Raw genomic sequence first — 20,525 nt, forward strand, 5'->3', positions numbered from 1 at the left:
GAAGTATGATTTTTGCAATCAATCTGATAATTATCTTTGATAAGATTACCATTTTGCAATTGCAATATGCAGTTGAGAAGAATGTTCGAGAATCAGGCGAAACATGACAATATTAACTCCTGGAAACCATTAACAGCGATGCAGCCTTATTCTAGGTTATTTAAATAGTGACCTTGAATGCCATGGAGAGGTGCTGCTGAATTGCTGCTGTAACTGCAGGAATAGTCCAATAGAATACACCAAAGAATAATCCAATTGTATTAGCTACCTGCTGATTCAAGGATTCCTTAAGCAATTTCCACTCACCACTTACAAAACCAATCACTTCAAGGAGTGCCTTCAGCTCTTTTGTCTGGGGGAAAGCTCCCTAGACCAGGAGAGTACAGGTTACATACTGAATGAAATCAAGTGGACCAACCACCAAATGGGTGCAATTGGGTCCCACTGGACATTCCAGGCAAGGGAATAGCTTGGAACTCAAAGAAACACACTTGTTAACTAAACTCTCTAATCGACTTCCTATATAAAGGAGTACAACATAGACTAGATGGGGATTTTAGGAGAGCTAAGGAGCTGTAGATTTTTGGAGCACAGGCCAGATGTGTGTCACAGATCAATCCACAATGGTCCAATGTGAATTAGATACTTCCCTGATGATCCCATAGACATTGTGATCAGGGTTTGTAGATTTTTGAAGTCACTGTGTCAACAAGAGTCCACTATGGAATGCTAATGCAAAAGTGCAGGAGGAAGAGCCTTAAATTGTGTTTAGCAACTGCCTCGCTCGCCCCAAGGCCGGAAAATCCCGCATGAGGTCAATGGATCTCCACATGGTCCTGTCCCACCCACTACAATTCCCGTGGCAGGCAGGAAAGGAAACTCCGCCATGTATAACTTGACCATTTATTTAATTAAATACCAGATCAAAACACCACAAAGTATTGGAACATGTTTGGCAGGAAATCTGACAAGATTCATTTGAAACTTAGTTATATAAAGTATGAAAAATGATGATATAAAAGACATCTTTAAAGCTTATTTATTAGTGTAGGCTTACATTAATGCTGCAATGAAGCAACTGTGAGAATCCTCTAGTCGTCACACTCCGGCACCTGTTCAGGTACACTGAGGGAGAATTTAGCATGGCAGATGCCCCCATCTAGCACGTCTTTCACACTGTGGGAGGAAACCAGAGCACCCGGAGGAAACCCATGCAGACACGGGAAGAACGTACAGACTCCGCACAGACAGTGACCCAAAGCCAGGAATCGAACCCGGGTCCCTGGCGCTGTGAGGCAGCAATGCCAACCACTGGGTCACCGTGCCACCCCTCAATACAGAATTGCAATAGGTTTCACAGATATGCAGCTATTGACCATAATTGTTCATAAAACTGATAAGCATGACTTGCTGATTGTATTGTCCTACTGTTGTCCTACTGTTGCAGCAATTAAATTGCTATAAATTATCTCGAGCTGCTTGATTATAGGATCATATACTGTGAGTCGCCATGGTGAAAAAGGATTAAATTACAATTATTTTCTTTTGTTTCCCTTACCAGTGGCTTTGTGTGCCTTTCACCATTACAAATCCAGCAGTTGCAAACATTGGGTATACCATGGTGAATGATCTTTACCAGAACCCATGGATAGGTAAAATAGAAGTGAAGCAGATTGGACGATGGATTGACGATCTACTTTATATGGTTAGAACTCTTCACCAATCAAACATTAAAATTATTCTATTTGGTCCACAATTAAAATCACTAAAACGTTTGTGACAAAGTTTGTTGTGATAACATTCAGAGATATAAAGTATAACAGAGAAGAGGGAGATTTTGTAGTTACATCTGTCAGGTTCATAAAAAGTTGTTCACTTGTAATTAACTTGTGTTTGAGATATCGTGATGAAATCACACAATTAACTAGTTTTAGTGTTTGAAATAACCATTGCTAAATAATTGACTTCCTAGATAGATCTGTTTTATTCTAAACTGCAACTTTATTCGTTTCTTTCAGAGTCTGGGAGGGATCCCATGGCAAGTGTATTTTCAGCGAGTTCTTGCTGCATCGTCAGTTTCTCAAGCACAGAAAACATCTTATATTGCTGGTATTTTATGCTTCACATTGTCTTTCCCCTCCATCATTATTGGTGCAGTTGCTGTTTCTACAGGTACGGAATATAACCCATCATAAAGTTTATACAAAATATTGGGTGTAGTTCATTCTACATATGAAACACTAATTCTAATGGCGCCTGACATAGGTGACTACAGGAAACTAGTCATTATGCAAAGGACATTGTTTTCATTCTGCTGGCATGCGGCTTCAAAGCAATAAGGAGTGTTCTGAGGAGAGACAAAACTTGTAGATTGTACCCACACTAAGGGCGAAATTCTCCAGCCCCACAGGTGGGGTGCGCTGCTGGTGGGACTGGAGAATCCCGCTGGCACAAATGGCTGGAGAATTCCAGCCTAAAGCCTGAGCGGTATTGACAGGGTGGATGTGGAGAGGATGTTTCCTCTTATGGGCTATTCTTGAACTAAGGGTTACTGTTTGAAAATAAGGGTCATTTGTTTAAGACAGAGGTGAAGAGAATTTTTTTCTCTCAGAGGGTTGAGAGTCTCCGGAACTCTCTTCCTCAAAATGCAGTGCGAGCAGAGTCTTGAATATTTTTAAGGCTGATCTAGATAGATTCTTGGTTGACAAGGGGGATGAAAGATTATCAGAGGTAGGCAGGAACATGGGGTTGTGGTTACAATGAGATCAGCCGCGATCTTATTGAATGGAGGGGCAGGCTTGAGGGGCCGAGTGGCCTTCTCCTGCTCCTAATTCTTATGCTTGTATATCTAAATAAGCTATTCATTGCCAATCATGATAAGCCTGAATTTCTCAGCGCCTTTAGGAACAACAATGCAGTGAGACTTCTACCACCCATGTGGTTACACAGCTTTGGAATAGCCAGGATCAATTTATTCCCTAACGGTCGTTGAGCCAAAGGTGCATGTCCCGTGTAAACTGTCATCATAATAATCATCATCCCCTTGCTCTCCTTCCTCCTTGTCTGGTCTGCCAGCTTGCAAGAGGAAACTTGTTGCTGCAGGATTTAAAAGTCTGCAGCACTTCCACAGGTGGCAGCTTCCCGAAAAATAAGCAAGCAATTTGAATTTAAAAAATCTCAAAATCCTTTCCAAAAGAGGACAACCCAAAACATTTCACTGAATCTCCCTCAACTCCTGGAAAGCAGTCCCAGACTATTCTATACTTTTATGAACTAGTTCTATTGTTTGTTGTTTGAAGCAGATGTCCTAAAATGTGTGGCCTGTCTACCAAGGAGGCTCAAACACTGATTTCTTTTTTAGTGTAACATAAAATTCTAACAGAACAAGTGACTGGAATTGATTGTCGGGTTGAATGGGAGAAACCTGCTGAAGGCAGTAACCTGAACCAGTTGGGGGGAGGTGGCTAATGTGCTGAATGTTACTGCCCTTGTTTGCAGTGTAGCGGATCAGTATCAGCAAGGTTCAATAACCTGAAAGGGCAGATAAGCAAACAGAACTGCTCCCTTCACCATTTCACTTTCGTAATATGGACTCGCTAACCTTCACTTTGTAAATGGAATGACAATTATCCTGCACAGTGGATGGTAAATAAGTGACTCTCTAACTCTGAAACTTGTTTGAAACTCCTCTCACACACTGTTTTTTGTACGTTATATTCCAACTCCAGCCTCTCCTGTTACAAGCACTTGTCCCTGCGACAAAGCGTTTGCAGACGTATGGCCACTGACCCAAGCTATGGAGTTCTTGAAAGGCATTCAAGCTTGGTTATCAGTGATGGCGAGGCCAATAGGCTGATGCCAATTGTAGGGAACTGAGTGTGAAGCTGCAAAGAAAATCTACAGCTGTCATTACTTTTCTTCAGAGTTGCACAGCCATTCCAACTTCATTTCCTCTTCTTCTGCCGAGATTCTCTGGCCTCCCCATGGCATTTTTCTCTGGGATGCGGCACGCCATTGGTCGGCAGTTGGGTCTTCTGGTCCCGCTGCTATCACTGGGATTTCACATTGATTCCACCCCCTGCTGCTGGAAAACATGTGGTGGGGGTATGCCATTGGCAGGACCAGAAGGTCCCACCAGAAGATCGCGCCCGGTCATAATTAAGGTATGTTGATGGCATCATAACAAAGAAGAGCCGAGCTCTTTTCTTATTGGCCAGTGTAATGGATGGTTGGAGTAATGCTGATGTCACTGCCTCATGTACACCAGCTACAGGGAAGCATTTTTCTTAATTGCAGACAGCAATGTAATCTTTATAAACTTCATTGCTGTCTGCAGCCATTACTCTTCCCAACCTATAGTCGTGGCCCAACATAAGTTAGTCCTATTGAAGCATAAACTGCAGCCCTAGAGGCCTTAAGAATGGGTCTGAGAGTATTCCACTTTTCAATGTTCAGCTGCTTAGAGTCATGTTATATGAGTTCCTCTCTATGGCTTTCAGGGCCTCGGAATCATTTGATTTGCTCTTTCACTGGGCAATGGCAGCTTGGAACCTGCACCAAGTGCCAATTCTGTATTTGTTGTTTTTGGTCTTAGGTGTGGTAGTCGTGGTTCTGGGCTTACAGACAATGCTGGAGGAAAGGTTGTTGGCAAACTCTATCTTTGATTGAACGTTATAAACATTTACAATGTCGACTCAGCATGAGGCTCCAAATAGAACCATCTCTCTTAATGCTCTGCTATCATGTGATCTTACATCACTGAAGATGTAGACAACATGTGCAGAATTTTCCAGTCCCTCATGCGGACGGTTTAATGTCGGGTAGGGGTGGACAATGTGGCAATTGATTTTCCGCTAATGCAAAATGACTCGGGGAACATGCACTCCCGCCATCCTGTTAATGGGATGTAGGTGAAGTCCCAACCAAAATTGACCCCATGCTTGATCATCATCAACACCCCCAGCAGGATATCATGCCAGTCCAGAACACATCTGGACAAGTGTGGCATGGACATTTTGGGACTCAGCTGGAAAAAGGCCTGGGGCAGCTTGGAGAGAGCAGAAGATGGAGGCCTCCAGCAACTGTACACCCTGAAACACCATGTACAGCAGTGAGTGGGTGCAGCATCTACCACATTGAGCATCTTGCTGCAGGAGCGACCAGGAGGTGAATTTTCTCACTGCGGGTGGACAGCTGTCAGTCAGTGATGGTCGGTGAAGGGAGGAGGATTAGACAAGGAGGAGAGGAATGAAGAGATGGGGTTGGTGTGGACATCTGGGGGGGGGTGCAGGGGAGGCTGGGGGTGGTAGGGGAAAGTGAGAGATGCTGCAGGGGTTGCGGAATGGGGAAAGAACATGGTGAAGTGCGGGCAAGGGGGCATGGGGGGTGAGTGTGCAAGTGTGAATGCGCATGCAGGAGAAGAGGGCAAAGGGGTTCAGAGGGAGAAGTCCATGGTGCCAACTGATGAGTCCTGGAGCGCTAAAGTGAGGGAATTGTTGATAGGAAGGGATGGTGAGCATTAAAGGGGACAGTGGGTGCTAGTTTTTGGTGGGTGGGGGGGAGAAGGAGTGAGGGTCCTGCGATGATGGCTGAGGATTATTGGGTAGGGCAGGGAAGTAAAATTGGGTTCTGGGGGTCAGCAGGTTGAGGAAAGGACTGTCTATTATTATGGGGTGGGCTCCTCAGGAAGATTGGGCATATGGGCATTCACTTGGATGGAGGTGATGGGGGAGTGAGTGTTTTTGATTGTGAATAATATACACGGTTTCTGTGATTTTTGTTCCTATTGCTAGAGTTTAGCAATTAAATGTTTCTTGACTTTCAGCCGAATGTCTTCCAGCACCATGGGGTCTTATGGTCAAAAAGCTGGAGTATCTCCACCACATTTCCCTGTATCTGACAGAATTGAAACTCCTGCTCCAGTGTCTAACTTGAAGTTTGTTTTATGTCCATTGACCATAATATCTACAGCCCAATAGTTGCCATTTGATCCTGTAATTTCTGCCAAGAATGGTACTTTTGGTTCTTATCTTCTTCAACTTCTTGAATGTCTTCAATTTCTTAAATGGTACATGGTCGCGACTTTTATTGATTTTTTTAAGAGCTGTTTGTGGCAGGAAACTGATTTAAAATGGCCTCTGTTCTTGCAGAAATTGCACTTTACATTTTTGGCAGTGCATTCTTCACACTGATACAGCCTTTTCCCACCACAAGGAGAACACTGAATAATAGCAGCAACTGCGGCCTCTTCCCTTTCTCTCTGTTTGGGGTTAGGTGCATAACAATGCTTTCTTGCTGTAAACTAGGATGTATCAGCCAGTTCACTCCATGAGATTTAGATTTTGCCTTGAATAAAAAAAATAATCTTTCTGCCTTTCTCGTTATCTGTATAACGTTTAATAGGTAACTGCAAAAAGCCTGATAGTGACTCTTCACAATTAATTCATCTTCCCAGGCTCCGTATGATCTATACAGCTCATTAATAAAATAATCTTTGCTCTGTCTTGGTCTTTGGGTGCACCTATTAAATTTCCCTCCCTCGATAATTATGCTTTTCCAAAGACTGAAATAAGTGTCAAAAGCTTTGATAATTTCTTCATACGTTGCTGAGTCTTAATTTATGTCCTGCCTGGTCATAACATTGTCTTCACTACTGCCTATGGTATATCGGAAGGAACTGACCTACTCATTGCTGGACCTCTGGCTAGTCCAATGCTGGTCGGTACCTGTTAAACCTGCGCAGCCACTTCTGAACTTGATCCTGGCCTTTCATATGGTTGTGACACTCAGGTAAAGATCAGACTTTTTCCATCTCTTCCTTTTATTGTTTCTTTTTTCCAGAGCTCGGTTGAAGATTTTCTACGCTGCCCTTGCCCTGCAGTCACTTCTCTTTCTGCTCATTCCAGCTGTTGGGCTCTTCACTTGATGCTTGCTGACAAGTGCCCCCCATAGACTGGGTTGCACACAAAGTCTTGGAGTGAGGCTTTGGACATTGCCTGCGCTTGAGGTGAGAGTTCGGGATGCAGCAGAGTGGCCAAGGCTGTGACCAGTTGGTTATGTTATGTGGAGCAAGGGTGGTGTGGGGTCGTGCCCATTCAACAAGGACTGGCTATCAATGTGGTGGCCAGGACATGAGTCACTGGCCTTTGAGAGGCAACTCCCAATGGTGATTGGACAAACAGTGCACCCTAGGGGACAAATGCTACTGTCAAATCTCTCTCTTTGATACGGCAGTGAGGACAGCAAAGGAGAGATTGAACCTGTTGTGCTGGCCATCATTTGTCTGGCTCATAGACAGGATAGAAAAAAACATCAACAGAGGTGCCTGGCTCGCCCAAAGCACGAGCAAAATCCTGAGGAAGGGATGGCAGAACCTGCTCCTCAGGCAGAGGAGGAACCTCAGAGCCATTGCTCAGAGGTGTCTTGTTAGACTCAAATGGTGCCTGACATTCCTGCAAATGACCAAGGACCAGTGTTGCCATAGACTTTGCATGTCAAGGGAACAGGTTGATCACATTTGCCAGCTTCTGCAGGATTTGGTGCCACAGGGACTTGGCGCTGAAAGCCACAGCCACATTCAGTTTTTACATGAGTGGCTCCTGCCAGGGCTCCACAGGGTAACCTATGCAGGATATTGCAAGCGTCTGTACACAGGTCCATCCAGGAGGTGACGGACACAATCTTCACAAGGCCACGCAATGTCATCTACTTTCACTGGGATCAGGCAAGCTAGGATGCAAAATCCATGGGTTTTGCACAGATGTCTAGCTTTCCACAAAGTTAAAAAGTTAAAGTTTATTTACTAGTCGCAAGTAAGGCTTACATTAACACTGCAATGAAGTTACTGTGAAATTCCCCTAATCGCCACACTCCGGTGCCTGTTCGGGTCAATGTACCTAACCAGCATGTCTTTCAGACTATGGGAGGAAACCGGAGCACCCGGAGAAAACTCACCGCAGACACGGGGAGAACATGCAAACTCCACACAGACAGTGATCCAAGCTGGTAATCGAACCCGGGTCCCTGGCGCTGTGAGGTAGCAGTGCTACCCATTGTGCCACCACGCCACCCACAGGTATAGAGTGCCATCAACTGAGTCACGTGGCACTCAGATATTCGGGCATCAAGCAGTGAATTTCATGAATTGTGAGGGCTTCCACTCACTCAATGTTCCACTGGTCTGTGACTTCACCAAGGCAATCCCCCAGGTACGTGGTCAGTTCCCTATCAGTGTGCGGGATTTCCACATTCTGAATCATTCTCAAATCCCTGACATGTTTCAGGTTCCAAAGCTGCTGCAGGGGTGGCTCCTTGGGGACAAGAGCTACTCGCTGAAGCTGTTGATGTCTGTGTGGAGGCCACAGAGTGCAGCTGAGGTAATTTACAATGAGGCTCATGCTGCAACTCGCAGGCCATAGGGATGCTGGGGATGAGGTGCCAGTGCCTGGACTGGTCTGGTGGAGCCCTGCAGTACAATCCGCAGAGGGTGTCACACATCGTGGTTGCTTGCTGCATCCTGCACAACCTGATGCTGCAATGAGAGATGGAACTGCCTGAGGAGGAGACAGAAGAGTGGCATGTTTCCTCTGACTGAGGATGTCCACAGGGGAGAGGATGTCGGCCATGAGGCAATGGCGATGTCCAGACGAGGCAGACAAGCTCGGGACATGCTCATTGCCGTTAGATTCATGGAGGTTGATGTGGAGATCCAGTGAGGACATCCCATTACCTTCACATGGTCTATGTCAGCATTGCTCTCTCATGTGACTGCTGGCAGCACACACTCTCTGTGATAAATTCCTGTCATGGGGAGGGAGCAGTTACCTACAGTCTCTACATTGCAGGAGGCTGATGGAGACTTGCAATGGGGACAGTGCATAGATCCTCACGGAGCTCCTGTGAATGTCTGACTGATGGCAGCTGCTTGTGACTGGAATCATATCATGGCAACGCAGCAGGGAAAGTTTTACCTCTCCTGATCCTATGGCATCCTTTGTGAGCTGGACCCTTGAGGTTCAGTGTCACCAGAAGCTGGGCCAGATGTGATGGGATAGGAGGGTCGGCAACACCTCCGAAGGTGCAGAGAGTGAACATTGACCATGACTGGAATGAGTGACACTAGCCCTGTGCATTGTGGGAAACATTCTCATTCCCTACGAGAAACAGGCATGACTGATGTGTCCAGTCCAGTGTTTCAAACTGGAGGCCTCTGACCAGCGGTGTGCCTCAGGGATCGAGGGTGGTTCCACTGTTATTTGTCATTTATATTAATGATTTGGATGAGAATATAGGAGGCATGGTTAGTAAGTTTGCAGATGACACCAAGATTGGTGGCATAGTGGACAGTGAAGAAAGTTATCTTGGATTGCAACGGGATCTTGATCAATTGGGCCAATGGGCTAACAAATGGCAGATGGAGTTTAATTTAGATAGATGCAAGGTGATGCATTTTGGTAGATTGAATCAGGGCAGAACTTACTCAGTTAATGGTAGGGCGTGGGGAGAGTTACAGAACAAAGAGATCTAGGGGTACATGTTCATAGCTCCTTGAAAGTGAAGTCACAGGTGGACAGAGTGGTGAAGAAGGCATTCAGCATGCTTCGTTTCACTGGTCAGAACATTGAATACAGGAGTTGGGACATCTTGTTGAAGTTGTACAAGACATTGGTAAGGCCACACTTGGAGTACTGGTCACCCTATTATAGAAAGTACACACTTGGAGTTCTGGTCACCCTATTATAGAAAGGATATTATTAAACTAGAAAGAGTGCAGAAAAAATTTACTAGGATGCCAACGGGACTTGATGGTTTGAGTTATGAGGAGAGGCTGGATAGACTGGGACATTTTTCTCTGGAGCATAGAAGGCTGAGGGGTGATCTTATAGAGGTCTATAAAATAATGAGGGGCACAGATCAGCTAGATAGTCGTCAATATCTTTTCCCAAAGGTAGGGGAGTCTAAAACTAGAGGGCACAGGTTTAAGGTGAGAGGGGAGAGATACAAATTGTCCAGAGGGGCAATGTTTTCACACAGAGGGTGGTGAGTATCTGGAACAAGCTGCCAGAGGTAATAGTAGAGGCGGGTACAATTTTGTCCTTTGAAAAGCATTTAGACAGTTACATGGGTAAGATGGGTATGGAGGGATATGGGCCAAATGTGGGCAATTGGGATTAGCTTAGGGGTTTAAAAAAAGGCGGCATGGACAAGTTGGGCCGAAGGGCCTGTTTCCATGCTGTAAACCTCTATGACTGTATGACTATGACTCAGTCACTGTGAAGGGACACCACCAGTGTGCTGATAATCTTGTACAAAGCACATGGAGGAAGCCCTGGGTTTGCAGCTTGTCCTTTCTGGTGCAGGAATCCAGTTTTCCGGTCAGGGCCATAGGAACACAGTTCATCAGAACAAGGAGCCATTGACAAGGTGCAGTTAGTGAGAGTTTATGTACAGAGATGAACGCTATCTAAAAGTGTTTAACACCCATGCCCAAGCTACAAATAGAGCTTCTTAACCTTTCCAATCCTGCCACCATGTCTTGGCGCATCCCCAACATCAACAGGTGTGGCCTGCTGTCTGCTGTGCCCTGTTGTCTGTGATGACGTTGATGGGTGTTGTCTGGAAAGCAGTGTCCTGCTTTCATGGTCCTGCTGTGTGCCAGTGCCCACCCTCCTCACCATGTGGAACTGGAGCTGAAGTGGTCACAGGAAGAGGGGATTAAATAAGCAGGACACTCCCAGAGTCCCCTGGCACCGGGGTGTGCATCAGTTGTTTCTCCTCCCTGTGGGTACTCGTGGCTCCCCACAAGTGCCTGATCCAGGGAGTGCATGTCCTGCACCGTGGGGTGCACGTCCTCCAGCAAGGCAGGACAAAAGTCTTGCAACAAGATCTGCATGGTGCTCATCACCCTCACTGCGCTGACCTTGTGTTGGAGTGTCGGCACAATCACGTTCGGGCAGTAAGCAGGACTCTCCATTGCGTCTCTCAATCTGAGGAGTGTTGCTGACATCTCTTCCTGACGCTCCTGGCTTTGCCTTTGGAGTTTATGACTGAGCCCAAAGGCTTATCATTTGACTGGGACATGGCAGATTTCTGGCCTCCAGCAATCCTCCGAGTGCCGGCACACCGGGACATCCCTGTCCCCGCCTGCTGTGGGTCAGAGAGAGTGAGGTGCTCACCAGACTGTGACCCCGATGCCTCTCTAAAACTAGGTGCCAGCGAGGTGTGTGCCTCTGTGCTGGTGGAGGGTGTGGGTGAGCACTGTGACGGGTCTTCAATATCAACATTGGAGAATTCTGTTCTGCTGGAGGAGCTGGATTGTTGGAGCTGGATGGTGAGCTCGCTGGGCTGCTTTCCCGATGTGCCTGTGGTAGAAAGGAGAGATCATTAATACATGGCAGTGGCCAGAGAAACAGGAGGCATGACTCATTAGTTCATAATATAAACCCATTACTGCACTGATATGCCATCCAAGTGTAATCCTGCCGAGATCAGTGATCCTAAGCACTGCATATAGACACTATAAATAAACTAACTTTGTCCTGACAACATGCTGTAGGCCCATTTAAATGTTTTTTCTGGTATCCTTGGCATATTTCTCTTGATGCATCGAGAGCACCTGGAGTCAGGATAAGGGCTCAGATTGAAAGCAGTAGCAGTCTGTGAAGGGCCAACATGTCTTTTAGGAGGGGAAATCAGGCTGGATAGGGAGGGTGAGACGGGAAGGAGGGAAGAAAGAGGTGAAAAAGCCCAGCAAAAAGAAAATATTTTTCAAAGGCCCTCCCTCAATTTCATTCCATTATAGGGAGGAGCACTAATTTAATATATTTGATGTTCCCTCGTTGCCCAGCCCTTTCCTTTTCTGTGGGGAAATATTGGAGGTCTGTTCTGAGTTTGCAATTAACTGCATGCTGAGATGAGGAGTTCACTGCAGCAAAATTTAATGCTCTCCCCCATGGCAAGTTTAGTGGCAGGAGCATTTAATCAGGCAGGAGAGCAGCAGGTGGGGATCTCACCCTGTTCCTGTCACAGCCCTGATGAAGTCTGTGGTGGGAAGGCCGATGGAAGGCCTTTCCAGCCTGAAGACAGTGAGGCCCATAACTGGGCAATAAATGTGGTGGGTGGAAGTGTGAGAAATATCACTGATGGAGTTGCTTGATGACTCCGAGGGGGTCCCTTAGACTTGATCAACATGGAATTGGGAAAAGGGGGCTCAATGAGAGACACTAGCCCTTGGTGCTAACCCCCCTCCAAACCACTCCCCTGTGAACCCCAAACCACAAACACACTATCGCTCAGTTGTTTGGATCCATGATGATCCTAGGCCTCAGGTGCCTGAAGTACCAGCAGCAGCTATCGTCTCCACATCAGCTGCCAACCAATGAACAGCTCCTGTCCTCCGATTGCCCTGCAACTCTCAAAGGGCAGAACTCCCAAGGAAGACCCGCCATTGCCCAGCTAAGCGCCCAATTGGCAAATAATTTGGCAAACCTTCCCAAAAAGAGATGGCTCAGGACTCTCTCGAAATTTCCAACAGGTTTCTCCATCGCCTCTATTAAACAGTGCCCTCTTTGTGAGATCCTGAATGAGAATCTCCTACACAGCCTTCTAGAATACAATGCTCAGGGATTTTTCATACATGCCAAGTAAAATTTTTGTTTTTCCAGGCTTCATGATTTCATATTAAGAAATTACTGACAAAAACAATTCTAAATGTAAAATATCTCATTTCTTCCAGATTGGAATCAAACAGGCTATGGCTTACCAACTCCAAATGAAAGGCAGGAATCAAGCATGATATTACCCATTGTCCTTCAATATCTGTGCCCTGCTTATGTTTCCATCTTGGGAATCGGTGCTATTTCAGCAGCAGTTATGTCATCAGCAGATTCATCTCTTTTATCAGCAAGTTCAATGTTTGCACGCAATATCTACAAGACTATTATTAGGAAAACGGTGAGCATCTCTTTGAACTATTTTGAAAAGGAATAGACAATGGAGCCCTCTTTGTGTCGAGCAATGCTCATGGGGTGTGTCAGTTTGCACAGTGTGGTCGAGCAACATAATGAACAGAAAATCTGATCCATTTTCCATGTGGAATTGACCATATTATGAAAATTTAAATGTATGCTTTCTGCTTCACTTACTAAGAAGATAGATGGAACAGAATTTAACATTCCCTCGCCGTTTGTAAATTGGAGGGGGCTTGATGTAAAATTTTTCAAATAGCCTCTCCACGGGGCTCTCGCCCACCCGACTTTTCCACAATTTTACACTAGGATGGGCAAGGCCTAGGCCAGACTGCCAACCCTTGCCCCAGTTGAGACCTTTAACAGGGCAATTATTGACCACTTGAAGGCCACTTTCCACCCATCCTCAATTTTCAGGCAGGCGGGAGGAGTTCAAGGGTAACCTGAAGATGAACCGTGTTTAAGCCTCAGGCAGGAATGGTGGCACAGTGGTTAGCACTGCTGCCTCATTGCGCCAGGGACCCAGATTCAATTCCAGCATTGGGTATGAGGAGTTTGAACGTTCTCCCCGTGTCTGTGTGGGTTTCCTCTGGGTGCTCTGGTTTCCTCCCACAGTAAGAAGTTTAACAACACCAGGTTAAAGTCCAACAGGTTTATTTGGTAGCAAAAGCCACACAAGCTTTCGGAGCTCTTAGCCCCTTCTTCAGGTGAGTGGGAATTCTGTTCACAAACAGAGCTTATAAAGACACAGACTCAATTTACATGAATAATGGTTGGAATGCGAATACTTACAACTAATCAAGTCTTTAAGAAACGAAACAATGTGAGTGGAGAGAGCATCAAGACAGGCTAAAAAGATGTGTATTGTGTTTACCCCAGTCCAACGCCGGCATCTCCACATCAGTTCCTCCCACAGTCCAAAGGTGTGCAGGTTAGGTTGATTGGCCATGCTAAATTGCCCGTTAGTCAGGGGAATAGGCCGGGTAAATATGTAGGGTTACAGGGTTAAGGCCTGGTTGGGATTGTTGTTGGTGCCGTTTTGGTGAGTCAAATGGCCTCCTTCTGTACTGTAGGGATTCGATGTGGAAGGTGGGTGCGGTGCCTCCATCCACAGCCTCCTTTTAACTTTGTCACCTCCCACCATCCTCCAAAAGATCAGACTCCTAAGGTGCTCCCTCCCCCATAGCCTCCCCACCAACACCCCCACCCTCCTCTGCCCTCCCCCCCTCTCCCCCAAGCCTCACCTCTCCACCCCGCCCATATTTATCTGGTCCTGGATGCCCGGAACTTTAGCTTTGGGGGCTGCATGTATTCAACAAAGCAATCTGGCATTCCCAACACTTGCTGAAAAGTGTGGTTAGAGGGCCAGAAGGTAATCGGAAGAACTCCCTTTATCTAGAAAGCATAGCTCACTTGTGCACAGGTACACATTAATGCTTGTTACAGAACCATCGCTGGACCACAAAAGTAAAACATGCAATGAGGAAATGCGAGGCCACAGACCTTGTCAATCTGCCCCATCATGGAACTTACCATGTATTATTCAAGTTATAGTTCTTCATTAGCTAAATGTTTTTTCCCTGAACACCAGAAAATGACTTACACATCAAGAAACATTGCTGGCAAAAGATTTTTAATGACATTGATGCTTACAATGTGTTATATGTGGTGCACAAAACCCCGAAAGCTGGCTGATAAATCAAGCTGCTCTTGATATGGCAAGTGGACCAATAGCAGATAAGTAGCAGGCCCAGGTTAAAAAATGTGTCCCTTAGCTTAGGAATTCCACTTTCCAGCCCAGCTACATTGAGAACCTAATGGATCTGGCTGTTCTCAAGCTGAAGCCTGTTCAATAGTTTTGCGGCAAGAATTTTCCTTGTATCTAGAAAGTTTTTCATTGACTGTAAAGTGTTTTGAACATCCTGCGATTGTGAAAGGTGCTATATAAGCACAAGTCTTTTGTGATAACCCGCAGGACTAGCATGGGGAATCATTGGTCAACCTCTCTCTAGGACGTATAGAATACGAGCTCCCTAAGGTAATTACCAATTCCCAGGGAGCTCGTATTCTACGAGTCCTACAGGAGGGTCAATCAGTATTTCTTCATGCAAGCCTGGGAGTTACCACATCTTTCTTTCCTTAATGGAAACCTGCACAGATAACTTGCTAAATATGATGGTGGAAGTCCATTTAATGGAGAAACAGCCCATGGTGATTTAACCATTTGTTTGTGCTTTCAAGCAAGCTTCCTTCCTGACCTAATCACCACAGGGACTGCAGTGGTTCAGAAAGGCAGATCCCCACCTTTCTGAGGGCAATTAGGGATGGACAATAAAGGCAGCTTTTCTGGTGTCGCCCACATGCTGAGAGCAAATATTAATTTGCATATATTATGATAATATATAAATAATCTGTGATGGTCTGACTATTGTAGCTCTGGATGGAAGCTCCTCACTCACACTATCTCATTCTTCCCATCATACTGTCAGAAAGAAGGAACAATCTATATGCAATATTGATTGATTGGCTGCACATCCCCAAGTAACTTTCTGCCCCAGGTTATAAACCTGGCAACCAACGTACTGGGGTCCCATACAACCCTCATGAAACATCTGGAGTCTGTGGGAAAACAAGGTCATTGTAAAAAGCTCTCATTAAATGCCACCTAACATGTAATGTGACTATTCTAATTGCGTAATCTCATTTGAGCTCCTCTGCTTTTGAATTTATTCCCAGCTACTGGTCACTGCATAACACAGAAGTTCCGCAACTGAGAAAGCGGGAAGCTACCATTGCGATTGAGCTATGCAGAGTGGTGATCCCTCTGATTTACCCTGCTGCAGGATAGCATTCTGATCAGTGCTTGCCCACCAGGCAATGGCCATGGGTTGGGAAATAGTGAAACGGAGACTCACAGCCATGAACCACACTCGAGCAAGCTGGAGCTTAATGATAAAAGCAAATTGTTGTCGTATTTCACTGATCAAACACATTATTGTATCCGCAGGCTTCTGAGAAAGAGGTGATATGGGTTATGCGAACTACAATAATTCTGTGCGGAGCTGCAGCTGCAACAATGGCACTTCTGACAAACTCAATTTACGGCCTGTGGTTCCTGAGCTCAGAATTAGTGTATGCCATACTCTTTCCACAGTTTGTCTGTGTCCTCTTCATCCCAAGCACAAATGCATATGGATCAGCTGCTGGATACCTGGTCGGATTAACCTTGAGACTAATGGCTGGTGAACCTTTTCTTCGAATCCCGCCACTAATTCAATATCCAGGCATTTCCTTTGAGAATGGCTCCTATCAGCAACTCTTTCCATTTAAAACGTTCACAATGGTGCTGTCCTTCCTCAGTATTGTGATATTCTCATACCTGGCCTCATTTGTATTCAACAGAAAACTTCTACCTGTAAGATTTGATGTTTTTAAAATTACCGATAAAACTCAGGAATTGCCTGCAACGCCAGAGGAGCAGATTACTTTAAATGATTGCAACAATCATAAACTGGAGCCACTCAAGGATCACATGTAACAATTACTATGTTAACGTTCAGTCGTTCCTCAGATGTCTGTTTTCAGCAGAAGTGTTGGGGTTTTATATCCTTCTGCTCCCGCACCACTACCCTAACTTCAGCTGAAGGATGATGAAAACCCACATTTTGTGTGGAAACAGAATTTCAGTTGCTTTTCCACCTACGTTATGACGAAACCTCAGAAGCCTGAGAAAATTCACTCCCTGTCACTTTTACATAGATTCACAGTAATCGTGACCATTTTATGTTGAGATGTGGGGTGCGGTTTTCCTGGCCAGCTGCGCTGCTCGAGTAGCGCAGCGAGCCAGGAAAATGTCAGCGGGTGACTAAAAATGGGAATCGCGGCCTGGCCATTTTTTTGACGTAATCAGCCTTCTGACAGGGAACAGCACAAGGCGGGTTTGCATCTATTTAATGAGTCCAGGATGCAATCGTCCAGGCTTGCTAATGTTTTTGACTCCGCTGGTGGAGGTTCACATCAGCAGGGATGGTCCCCAGCAACAGGGACCAGGCGTGATGGCCTCACTGGTGGGACCAGAGGCAATTGAGGCCCCCCTGGAGTTTCAGGACAGGGAGGAGTTGTGCCCGTTGGCACTCTAGCACTGCCATCCTGGCACCCTGGTCCTGCCCACTGGGTACTCTGGCATTGCCAGCCTGACACCCTTGGACAGTGCTAAGGAGGCAGGGCCTGAAGGAGGCAGGACCAGACTGGGGGGTGGGGGAGGTAGGAGGGGAGGGGAAGGGATGGGGTGGAACTCTGCATTGCAGGGGTTGGGGGAAGGTGGTGGGACCAGTGCTCGGAGGCCGGGTCAGCTATCAGGAGGCTCACCATTGGGGGGGTGGTGTTCAGGCCGGTGATCAGGGGGGTGCTCAGGGCCGGTGATTAGGGGGATTCAGGGCAAACGATTGGGAAGGGGCCAGGGCTGGCAATCGGGGGGGACATCTCAGCCGACGATGTCGGGGGTGTGATCTGGCCTGGCGATCAGGAGGCTGGCGATCGGGGGAGGAGGTGCATGTCAACCGATCCCCCAGTATATTGCGCATTGGCCCCCTCAGCAGTCCAATGCTGGTCTCTCAGGTGAGACTAAGCCCCCCCTGCCTTACCGGCGTGAATCCCATAATGGCCTCTGTGTTGCAGAGTGGCGTAGGTTCATTTTATTAAGCTTGCCTAAAAACGGGTGAGAAAAACACCCGCTTTCCCACCCGTTGGGCATTTTGTTTTTTTTTGGAAAATCGCACCCGTGATATTTTATATCATTGTTACAGGATGAGGTTTTTGACTCTGAGAACCTATAGCTACCTAAACTGAATCTTCTGCCTTTTAATTGAAAATGAGTGTGGAGATCCATAAAGCTGGATCTTCCTCACTACGCATCCCACCCGCACATTTCCAGTTCTAGAAGAAAATGGTCAGGAAATTCATTCTGATGTGGGGAATAGAAAGGGTTAACATCACGATGTCCTACACACTATTTTGGAAGACTTCACAAATCTGATTTTCACATCCAGAAAATCTTACCAACCAAAGTCACTCAAGTCTCCATTGTTAACACATTCGACTTCGCTGAAACTGTTGGGAGAGATTTAGATTGGATTCACTGATGTTGCAAACAATGACTCCTGCGTTCATTTAAAGAACCTGGTACGGTGCATTCGACAGTGCAGAGGTTATTTCCTGACCACTTCAGCTGCCACTAGGGATAGCTTCCCCTCTCACCAATTGGCTTATTAATAGGAATCTTCCTGTTTGAGCTTGAGAAGAATGATAGCGTAGACAGCGCCAGTGTGCTCTATACTCACCTACCAGTCCACTCACATGCATCTACAACTAGAGCTGCATTTACTTTGCTTCCCAAAGAAGTACATGGCAAAAGACCTAAATAATATGTAAACATCTAGATGGAAGCTCCCCATTAACACGATCCCATTTTCCAATCCTACTGCAAGAAAGAAGGAACAATCAATATGAAATATAGGCCGTAGTTCCCCGTCCTTGTTCACAGCTGGGATTTTCCAGTGCTGCTGAAGGTTAACGGCGTTTTGACTGGAATGCCAAATTTTCCATTCTTGCCCATAACAGGTCCTGTCACAGACGAGGCTGGAGAATCCTGCCCATAGATTGACTGGCTGCACTTTCCCAAGTAGCTGTCTGCCCTAGATTACACACTTGGCAACCAAAGTACTGGGGCCTAATACAATCCTCATGAAAAATCTGGAGTCTCTGGGGATACAAGGCCAAATCTTGAATTCTATTCAGGATATATATTCCAGCTCCAAGATTCATGTAAATATAGATGGCAAACTAAATGGGAAAGAAGTTCATCCTTAAAGGCCAATTTCAAGGATTACGCCCCATTCCCCAGATTGGCCTCGAATGATATTCAGGATTCAGGCATTCTAGGTAGTGCCCTTAAAAACCAACAATTTGTGTTTATATAGCACCTTTAACATACTGAAAAGTCCCCAAGACATTCACAGGAATGTTATAAAATAAAAGATTCATACCAAGCAGTATCATGTGGTCTTAAGGCAGATGAACAAGTCTTGATCGGAGAGATAGGTTTAAGATATAGGATGAAAGAGAGGTAGAGAGGCAGAGAGGTTTAGATAGAGAATTTGAGAGTTCTTTGCCTAGACAGCTGAAGGCAAGGTCACCAGCAGAGGCTTGGATGACCTCCGATTTACAGAGAGTAGAATGTGATTGGTCAGTTAGGAGAAAATTGGATAAGCCTGGAGGTAATAAAGTCATGAATGAGTGTTCAGTAGCAGGTAAGCAGAGGGAAGGATGATGTTTCGTGATGTAAGGTAGTTAGAAATAGGCAGTCTTGGTGATGGCATGGACATGTAGTTGGAAGTTCATCTTGCAATCAAATGTGACACCAAAACTGATTCATCCTGAGACAGTTGCCAGGGAGAAGGTTGGAATGGGTAGCAAGTGAATGGAGTGTGTGGCAGGGACCGGCACAATGACTTCAGTCTTCCCAATATTCAATTGGCAACATTTTTGACTGGAGTTGGACAAGCAATCTGACAATTTAGAGACAGTAGAGTGGTCAAGAGGTTATGGTGAAATGGAGTAATGGGGCAGGATTTCCCAGCCGCGCTCGCCCCAAAACCGGAAAATCCCGCCTGGGGTCAATGGACCGTTGCATGGTCTGTGCCCCGCCCGCTATGATTCCCATGGCGGGCAGGATGGGAAGATTCTGCAGATAGAGTTTTACACCACAAAAAGAGGCACTTCAGCCCATCAGGTCTGCACTGGCCACCAAGTACCTATCTATTCTAATCCCATTTTCCAGAACTTGGTCCATAGCCTTATATGCTATGGTATTTCAAATGCTCATCTAAATACTTCTTAAATGTTGTGAGTGTTCCCACCTCTACCATCCTTTCAGCCAGTGAGTTCCAGATTCCCACTACCCTCTGAGTGAAAAGGTTTTTCCTCAAATCCCTCTAAATCTTCTGCTCCTGACCTTAAATCTATGCTCACTGGTTACTGATCCCACTAATAAGGGGAAAGGTTTTTCTTATCTGCCCTATCTATGTCCCTCATAATTTTATAGACCTCAATCAGGTCTCCCATCAGCCTTCTCTGCTCTAAGGAGAATAACTCAGCCTCTTTTCATAGCTCAAATGTTCCAAGCCCAAGCAACATACTGGTGAATCTCTTCTGCACCCTTTCGAGTGCAATCACATCCTTCCTATAAGTGTGGCAACCAGAACTGTACACAATATTCTATCTGTGGCCTAACAAGCATTTTATGCAATTCCATTATAACTTCCCTGATGTTATAATCTATGCCTTGGCTGATAAAGGCAAGTATCCCATATGTCTTCTTAATCACCTGTCCTGCTGTCTTCAGGGATCTATGAACATGCACCCCAAGATCCCTCTGGTCCTCTCTACTTCCTTGTATCCTGCCGTTCATTGTGTATTGCCTTGCCTTGTTAGTCCTCCCAAAATGTATCACCTCACAATTTCAGGGTTAAATTCTATTTCAGTGTACATGTGGAAAATGAT

The 20,525-nt window shown here is 45.8% G+C and overlaps 1 protein-coding gene across 1 annotated transcript in view; it reads left to right on the forward strand.

Moving 5' to 3' along the window:
• Positions 1-17,039, forward strand: part of LOC144500035 (high affinity choline transporter 1-like) — a 29,453-nt gene extending 12,414 nt beyond the window's left edge. The window contains exons 5-8 of the mRNA XM_078222792.1: positions 1,562-1,705; positions 2,019-2,172; positions 12,734-12,951; positions 15,973-17,039. Of these exons, the coding sequence (XP_078078918.1) occupies positions 1,562-1,705; positions 2,019-2,172; positions 12,734-12,951; positions 15,973-16,503 (1,047 nt within the window). The 3' untranslated portion in view covers positions 16,504-17,039. The remainder of the gene's footprint in view (positions 1-1,561; positions 1,706-2,018; positions 2,173-12,733; positions 12,952-15,972) is intronic.
• Positions 17,040-20,525: the final 3,486 nt, after the last annotated feature.

The sequence above is a fragment of the Mustelus asterias genome, chromosome 10 (assembly GCF_964213995.1).
Source record: "Mustelus asterias chromosome 10, sMusAst1.hap1.1, whole genome shotgun sequence".
NCBI lineage: Eukaryota > Metazoa > Chordata > Chondrichthyes > Carcharhiniformes > Triakidae > Mustelus > Mustelus asterias.